At 31.4% G+C, this 10,000-nt stretch overlaps 1 protein-coding gene across 1 annotated transcript in view; it reads left to right on the top strand.

The window, feature by feature from the left end:
- Shal (Potassium voltage-gated channel protein Shal) overlaps positions 1-10,000 on the top strand; it is a 334,303-nt gene that overhangs the window by 273,156 nt on the left and 51,147 nt on the right. The window contains 1 exon segment of the mRNA XM_068362045.1: positions 8,718-8,873. Coding sequence (XP_068218146.1) covers positions 8,718-8,873 — 156 coding nt within the window.

A 10,000-nucleotide genomic window follows, 5' to 3' on the forward strand; every position in this document is an offset into this window, starting at 1 on the left:
TCCAACTGTACATCCCTTAATTAATATTTAGACTTATGAGGGGAAAAAACAAATCTTGAGACATTTGTAAAGACATTGACATACGTGTATTTGTTCATTCAATATTCATCAATCTATTTTCCTGAAATGCGATGAAACTAGCTATAAAAGATTTAAGCTTTTACTGAAACTGACAAGGTTGGTAAAGCTCAGATAACGTATATACTCTCCAATCAATACGCCGAAAAATATTTCTCTCCGCAATCAGCTAATTGTTTGAAACTGCGTTTTATTTCTTCGCTATAATTAGGAATTAATCCAATTAGCCTAAAGTTTTTACCTAATTATCTTCTGAACTTATTTAGCATAATGGATGAACTATAAAGAGGTTTATTAGCAATTGATGGCGTGGCCTATGAAGGAAATTCAAATGATTAACACCTGATTGATTGATTGATTGAGTTTGCAAGACCTGGCGTCAAAACAACAGTGGTCACTGACGCTCGATATACTTAGTGTACACGATTCGTAAAACAATGACGGCTAAATAACTAGAGAAATATGCACTCACACGCACACATACAAAGATTCATTCATTTCCACTCCTCTCTCTTTCCTAACTACAACACGGCCATTCGGCAATTTGTGGGAGATTGTGGTTTCCGAGTATACCTTTCGCGGTACCCCCTCTCACCAGGGTATGACTACTCTCCCTCTCCCCTAACTGAGGGACAATGAGAGACCAAGTACAGTCGGACACTTGCTCTTTATTATAAAAGGGAGATTAAAGATTAATATATCTACACATATAAACACTATCAGTATATAAATGCACTTTTAATCAAAAGGAGGATATAATTTTGCACACACAAAATTACATAAATAAAATACCTACAAGAAACATATCGCCACTTGACTAGCGGATGCAAATGTTTGTTAAAATTAGTTTAAATTATTATTACTGTGAACTTAAAAAACGTTTATTTCCTTTCCTCACTGGTTTGCTGAAGAAATTTAATTCTACTGAGGGCAAAGTTAAAACTATTTCAAACAATAATATATTTAGCTACCTTTCGGCTATTATCTTTTAGAGAAAAAATAACGATATTCATAGTCATATTTTCATTCTTATAAATGAAGCAAATAATACAATGACTCACCTCTGAAGATAGTTAAAAAAAAAAATTATCATTACAAGCAACAAGAATTCTGGGATTAACAGCGATTAACCAAAAGAGCAAACCTTCTGATTACATAATAATAATAATAATAATAATAATAATAATAATAATAATAATAATAATAACAATAATAATAATAATAATAATAATAATAATAATAATAATAATAATAATAATAATAATAATCTGGAAATGAAACACAAAATAAATGAGCAAACTTCATATTAAAAGTTTTTTCTCTGATAGAAAAAAAATGGTAAACAGAGGGCGATAGATATATAGCAAAATACAAACTTAAAAAGAAACAAATAAATACTTGCAATAACAATAGAAGTATAAATAGGAATTATAATAAATTCAACCTTTCAAACTGTCAACCATGCTTTCAATAATGCCCTTGAGTAGTAAATAACTTGCGCCGCCAGTCTTTGCAATTAACACAGCATTTAATCAGACTCTGAATCAATTGCTCTTTCGATCAGTCATTACTAAAAATTGGTCTGCCTGTCTCTACATCACTTCAATTATTAGTTATATCTGGATAATAATGAACAAATTCTTTAAAATTGAAATGTTACGCATCCAATTAGCCATTGGGTTAACATATTCAATAAACAGATATCCGATAAATGAAGAACTTAAGAGCTCACACACAGAATCATTTAAGCATTTAGCAAAGTCATGGAATACGTCTCCCAAAATCATTGTATATATAAGCAGGGAACACTTATAGTGAAATAGTTATATGAGAAGTTTGTAGGTAAATAGATAAAGTTGAATAAAACATATAGACAGGAAATGTAGAGAGTATATCATTATTATTATCAGCTAAGCTACAACCCTAGTTGGAAAAGCAGGATGCTATAAGGACTCCAACAAGGAAAATAGCACAGTGAGGAAAGGAAACAAGGAAATGAATAATCTACAAAAGAAATAATGGTATATATGATAGATTACTGACAGCAACTTCACACTCAGATAGTACTTGATATATAGAAAGCTCCATGGATATAGGTTCCCTAAAACGTGATGGAGAAGCCGTAGGCGTAACGCACCATCCAAGCCCCTGCCCCTGGGAAATCATATGTTGGTCATGACGATGAACTCGATAACAGTAGGGGAAACTATACACACACACACACACATACACACACACACACACACACACTATATATATATATATATATATATATATATATATATATATATATATACATATATATATATATATATCTTTTCGGTCATGCTCAGCTCTCACCGTCCCTTGGGTAGGGAGATGGATTAGTCATACCCTGGTGCATGATCATGTGTACATATCTACCTAGATATTTAGCCGTCATTTTTGACGGGTCGCGTACACTACAGTAGTGTGTATATGTATATGTATATGTATATGTGTATATATATATATATATATATATATATATATATATATATATATATATATATATTTACACATATGTATTTATTACGAAAGAAAAACAAACAACAATAGGGCCGTCTGCCAAAATTTACTGATGATACGATCCACGCAAGTTGTTATTACCTCTATAAGCCCATCTTTATGCTGATCTTGGTTTCTATGGATGTCTGTGTAATATGATAGCCAAGTAGATTCTATTTCAGAATTCCCAGGCGCACCATTCAAAATTAATCAAATAGTTTCCTTTCCAACAGTAGGTTCAATATTGCATAAAACGGTGTACACACACACATACACACACACACACACACACACACACACACACATATATATATATATATATATATATATATATATATGTGTGTACACACATTACTATACAAATGAATGAAACGAATAATTAATAAGATATCAAATACTAGTATAAGTAAATTGGGTAGCGTTGCACAGTGTGACTTGACGCAATTGTTCCTTGTTATTAGAGCGAAGGTCACTTAGGCTAGTAGAGCTAAGTTCAAATTAATCGTTCCTCAGTAGGAGTACAGTTACCTTAAATACCTCAAGAATAAGAAAAACCAAGAATGCTACAGTACTTGAGATAAGTATTGGTAATAAAATATCTACTCAGCTCAGCTGAGATTATATTGTAAAAATTCGTTAGAAAAAGCTTGATGTCTCCAAAGATTAATATCTTGTTAATGAAGCTAAATTTAGAACATATTAAGGGTATAATAATTGCAGGTGTGTCGCATTCAGTGACGGAAAAGAGTAAATGAGAGAGATTAGTGGCAATGAGGGTAAATGGCCTGATGGCATTGACTGCCATTGCTTGCTGAGTTGCGTGCAGAAATAGAAAATGAGGGCGGTTAATGGACAGCTTAGTGGGAAGTGCGAAGCCCAATGGGCAGATGATACAGAAGAAAAGCTTATGAACATAAGGATAATATCCAATTTCATTAGGAATAATTACTCATAATCCGTTTGATATAATTCCCTTTGATTCGGAATAGAAGACAATCTTTGAATGCATTTTCGCATTTTATATGTTATCAAAACAAGGTCTTTCCTTAGAGGATAATCTATCGTAGGCATTACCTAACAACAACAACAACAACAACAACAACAACAACAAGAGCAAGCAAACAACAATCACATAGCAGTATCGGACTAAAAAATCATATGTTTAAAATCACTACATTAGCCTTTTAATGCAATATGCATTATATATTACAGATGCATAACTAATTAGTGTCAATCATAATATAAAACTAAAATTCTACATGTTAACAAAATATGAACAAAATATATGAAGTAAAATATCTCATAAATGAAGATATGTTTAAGTAACGGATACATGAAATGGGTTAAAGCAAGCAAAGGGATTTCGGTAAGTTAAAGGTAAAAATAATCTCAGCATTTGGCGAAGTGCAATGTGAGGTAGTATTTTTTTCCCTGATAAATTTAAGATACAATAAATGAGTCAACTAAGGTAGTCAACTCAGGAATCATTAATTAAAGTGGGCTGTCAAAAATTCAGAATGACATATTCCTCCATAATATCTAGATTTCCATACGGTCTAAGTTTCAGCTTAGTGTGAAAGTTTATTTCATTATATGAATATCAATGAGAGAGCAACATCTAAATATAGATATATACTGAATATATACAAATATATTTATATATATACAGTATATATATATATATATATATACATATATATATATATATATATATGTATATAATATATATATACATACATACACACACGCATATACATATATATACAGTACATATATATATATATATATATATACAGTACATGGCGATAACCACAGAGGCATAAGTAATATAAGTATATATATATATATATATATATGTGTGTGTGTGTGTGTGTGTGTATATCCACACATATATAGTTATATATATACGCACAAATACACAAGACATGTACGTACCCACACACATATGCTATATTTATTTACACATTTATATACGTAGATACATATACATATAAATTCATATATACATGCATACTTTCAAATGTGCATTGACGGATGTGTGTGAACAAATGTACGAGTGTGAGTAATCACATAATTCACAAGTATCAAGAAATGTTTGACCTATTCTTTTTTTTTTTTTTAAATAGATGAAACTCCTTTTCATGTGAGATTGAGACCTTTACTGCAATTAATTCATCCAAAATACGGCAACTTCGAAGACATTACTTTTAAGAAAACAATGACGAAATTGTGAGTGATTTGAGGAACAACTAGTCCTTTTGCTCCTCCCAATAACTTCCAATGCCTTGGAGCACGATTACCCGACCGTGTCGAACATTAGTGAATAATGGCGAACTGGGGCCAAACTCACATTTAGGCCCGTTCTATAAATGGGCTTCTCCGTGCCAGGAGCTTTTAAAGGTTTCCCAAAATCTGGCATTTATAAAGATGTATTTCGCCTTTGTATATGATGGGAATGAAATATTCTACAAAAGGGGAAAAGAACAAAAATTACAGTTCTACAACAAATTTCTCCTGTGACTAACGATTTCAAAAACTTTCATTACTATTTGCAGCTTCTCTCTACTATGTATAATCAACACCTCTATTCAAAATCACAGAAGCAGATGAGATGCAAAACCACGAAAAATAATGATACTTCATAATAAGGAGAAATTAAACCAAACACTATCTTATATTTAACATAAAAGTTATCATTAACAAACAGGTTTCTTCCATTATGAAAATGATTGGAGATCCTACAGATTTCTAAGCTTGGCCAACTGATCGTGTGTACTGTCCAGCTGCGTTTTCACTTTTCATATATGATTTTCTAATATTTAGAGTCCCACCTCATAAAGGGAGGTCTATCCATACCCCTTTTTTCTCACCAAATGAGAATAGATAGTAGTTCTCATGTATGTGGAAAGGGTTGGGTTCCGGATCACTAATTACGTCAAAAATAGATTTTTTTTCACTTCTTATTTCAAGGTATCATTAAGAAAACACAACATCACAACCCGTTAAACAATGTCAATGCATGCTAAGGGAAGATTGTGGATGCAAATTCTTGTGATTCTTTTGAAAATAACAGTAAGTTATACAATTAAAGCATTATATCATTCTACGCAAAGCAAAGGGTAAATAAAATGCTTTTTCAAAAATTACAACATAACAGATGAGTCTGACCTGAGTGGGCGAGGGCTGGGAAGGCTTAAATAAGATAAATTACATGTCAGAATATGTTTCTTTCTTCTCTGGCAAGACGAAGTTTGAAAATTCGCATTCCAATGTAAACATTTAAGTTAAATTCTTGAATGTAACTTATATATAAAAACGCAGCACAGACATTCATATATATATATATATATATATGTATATATATATATATATATATATATATATATATATATATATATATATATATCGATTTTCACACTTTTAACAGGCTTACCACTATTAGTACAGCCACCAAGTATGACAATCGAAAAATTGTTTGGCTGTTGAAATTTTTAGCGGTATAAATGTTTATTTCTGCTGAAAGTGGCTATTAGTTTATACATGCATACACATACACACACACACACACACACACACACACACACATATATATATATATATATATATATATACTGTATATGCAATTTATATATATCATATATATACATATTATATATATATTATATATATATATATATATATATATAAATATATGAATGATTGTCTGTGTTGTGTTTTTAGATATAAATTACATACAAGAGTGTAACTTACACGTTTACACTGGAATGCGAATTTTCAAACTTCGTCTTGCCAGCGAACAAAGAAACACACACACACACACACACACATATATATATATATATATATAATATATATATATATATATATATATACACAGTATATATATATATATATATATATATTTATATATATACATATATATACACACACACACACACACATATATATATATATATATATATCAATGGTTTAGCTAAAATGCACCCCAAAGAAGAAGAGTGCATAAGTGAAAGGTTGTGAACTCCTTGGTGGTAGGAAACTTGGCTTAAATTTCAGATATGCCTCTTCCATTTTAGCAAATGACGATCACGTTTTCATTCCTGTACAAAGCCTGGTAATTAGCTTGATCTGTATAGCTCTGTATATTGTGAAAATCCCTAGTTTGAGTATACTATTTTTGTACACAAATTCTGTATTTTTCATTGCAAAAAAAAAAAAAAAAAAAAAATGAAACAAAACAATAAATTGTGTAAATATTCGGGTGAATGGGTGTTGAGATAATTTTTGGTAAGTATGTTGCATGTATGCACTTCTACGTGGATAGAGGTAGTAGAAAGTTAGCAATTGTCTATTTCTATGTGTAATATCTTATGTGAACATATTTTATCTTTTACTTTTTTTTAAAGAAACTGAAATAAAGCCTATAAATTTAAAAACCTCTTATGGTATTATAATTCTACAGGAAGTACCTAGGTGGCCATGCATAACTGAACCGTTTATTAAAAAAAATCTTAGTACCTTAGTCTATTAGTAGGCTACTTAGTATATTTAGAAATAATCTTTACTTCTTTTCTTTATCTATAATAGTTCTTAAGTGTTTAATATTTCCTTTTGCTTTCAAGACATATAAAATCTACTAAACCCTTATCTTACAAAATATTCGTTAAACTTCACATTTGGATACAATTATTCCAGGAAGTAAGTTTTCTAATTAAATCCAAAGATCCACTATCATTACTATATTCATCATTATTATCATCATGATTTCCATTACTGTTATTGCAAGCCCAGATGAAAATACAGTAGGAAAAGGAAAATATTATCTTCCCTACGCCTCCAATAGGGATAGCAGTCCTGTACAAAGAGAGAAACACAAAAGTTAACACAAATAAAATCATATAAATAATATGAACACGACTTTATGTATAGAAGGACAGTCGTGATGGTTTTTAAAATGAAGGCTAAAGGTTAAAGACGGCAAGCTCTTGGTAAACTACAAATTATCATTGGCCCGTCAATTAAAGCTGTCAAACACATCATAAAAAAGGCGGATAAGAAAAATAACTATAAATTGTGCTTGGGTGTACCTCATGCAAGATACCTTTACCTTCAGACAATAAAAGGTCACTTTACAAAGACAATTACATTACCTAAGACCAGAGAATCGTGGTTTGATTTTATCTCGAAAGACTTTTCTTTTAGAAGAGCTGCTACAATAGCCAAAGTCTCTTCGATCCTTATAACAAGGACAAATGCTGACTAAATAGATATAGCAATTACCCGCTTAATGTGGAGTATGCTTACTGTTCTCAGATGTGTAAGAGACGTAAACAATGAGAGGCAAAGAAAAAGAGCCATATGTAGAGAAGGGCACAACATCAAGCTGTACATACAGTCCTTTTAAGATACTATAGCTTGAAAGTTGCACAGTTGGCTTCATTAATTCAGGTACACCTCACGGGAAGCTAAGGAGACGTCTGATAGCTATACATTGTAGCAGGTAACGATGTTTAACAAAAGGGAAACTGTTGACAACACTGCCAGTAGAGCAAAGTCCCCAATCTTGTAAACATGTGATCAGAAGCGTTTTTATTAATTTTACGAAGTGGCGTTCAGCATCTATTATCCTTTTTTCGATACAGCACTTCGTAAAATCAATTAAAATTAATTCATCCCAAGTTTTAAAAGTTCAGCGACTTTCTTTTTACATGTAGCTTAGCCAACAGTTTCTCTTTTGCTAAACACAGCATTACCCGCAACAATGTACAGCTGCCAGATGCCCTCATAGTTTCTCGTGGTGTACCGAAATTCATGAAGTCAACTCTACTACTACCTATCACTGTCAACATCAATACTGCCTTTTGGCAGGAGCCCGTTATCTGCAGCTTCCGTGCAGGTCGTTCTAATACCTACCTACCTACCTAGGTACATCGACAGAAATTACCAAATCAGTTCCATTTCATTTGCAACATTAAAACCATCTGAAAATAAAAAGCCCTTTTTCACAGCTATATTAAAAGTTACTACCAATAACTTGAGAACATAAAATCAGTGGAATGCGTTTCTTTCACTCCCGAGAACAGAAAATACTGAGACCGTTCCTCTTTCGACAGGACCGAGAATTCGTGGAGTTGGAGGTGCCCTACAACGGCCAGCCTAACCGGCCCGGCAGCGCATCGCCGCCCCAGAGCAGGAGTCCTTCCCTGTCCAGCCACACCAACTTCACCATCACCTGCTGCGGCCGAAGGTTTGGGGGAAAATCATATCAGGTGGGCAAAGAGGCATGAGGCAGACCTGTTCTCTCTCTTCCTTCTTTTCTTTCTGTCTCTCTTTTGAAATTTAGATACTAAAACTGATACGGTATATATTATAGTGATTTAGTGATTTGCGACCGTCAAGTAAAAAAATTGCAAAAAAAAGTATATAAGATATATTAATCAATTTTGTCATTTGTGATGACTCACTTATTTCCATTGGGTCGTAATTCTATTCTGAGATTCACGTCAGAGGATTATCCTACTGCCTTCGAAAGATGACAATTATATTTTTGCCTATATTGTAATGATTACACCTCCATTTATGATTAATATTAAGAATAGAAGTCTTACATAAGTTCTCTTACCGTAGCAAAATTATTTGATAACTGTCAGGATTTATTTATGAGTAAGTGGCAGTTAATTAAACCACATGATAACTTTACTCTGCACTTCAGGGATGGAAGATAGTCTGTAGATCTAGTTATGTACGCGAAGTGATGTAACCTAAGACCGAAAAGATAAAGGCCATAGTATAATTAAAAAAGGTGTCCTTCAAATTTATATATATATATATTATATATATATATATATATATATATATATATATATATATATATATATATATATAAGCAAATATATAGAAAATTATATAATAAACACATGTACGTCTATACATACATATATATATATATATATATACTTATATATATATATATATATACTTAATATATATATATATATATATATATATACTATATATATATATATATATATATACACTGTAAACACATACATGCATACATACACACACACACACACACACATATATATATATATATATATATAGACAAGTGGAAATTATATAAATTCGAATACACATGGTAAATGTGGGTAGGTTTATGTATGTGTATTCACACGTACTAGATATATATACCGTATATATATATATATATATATATATATATACTATACATAGTTTTAAACATTACATAAGCACATTATGAAAGATATAGTTCATCTCCTTTAAACGCAATGGTTCCTATAGACACCAGGTTACCAGTTAATGATACATTCCTCTGTAAAATTCTCAGAACAAAAACGAAAATGTTTCGTAAAAATCCTCACTTTTCCTTCCGATT

This window comes from Palaemon carinicauda, chromosome 38 (genome assembly GCF_036898095.1).
Source record: "Palaemon carinicauda isolate YSFRI2023 chromosome 38, ASM3689809v2, whole genome shotgun sequence".
Taxonomy (NCBI): domain Eukaryota; kingdom Metazoa; phylum Arthropoda; class Malacostraca; order Decapoda; family Palaemonidae; genus Palaemon; species Palaemon carinicauda.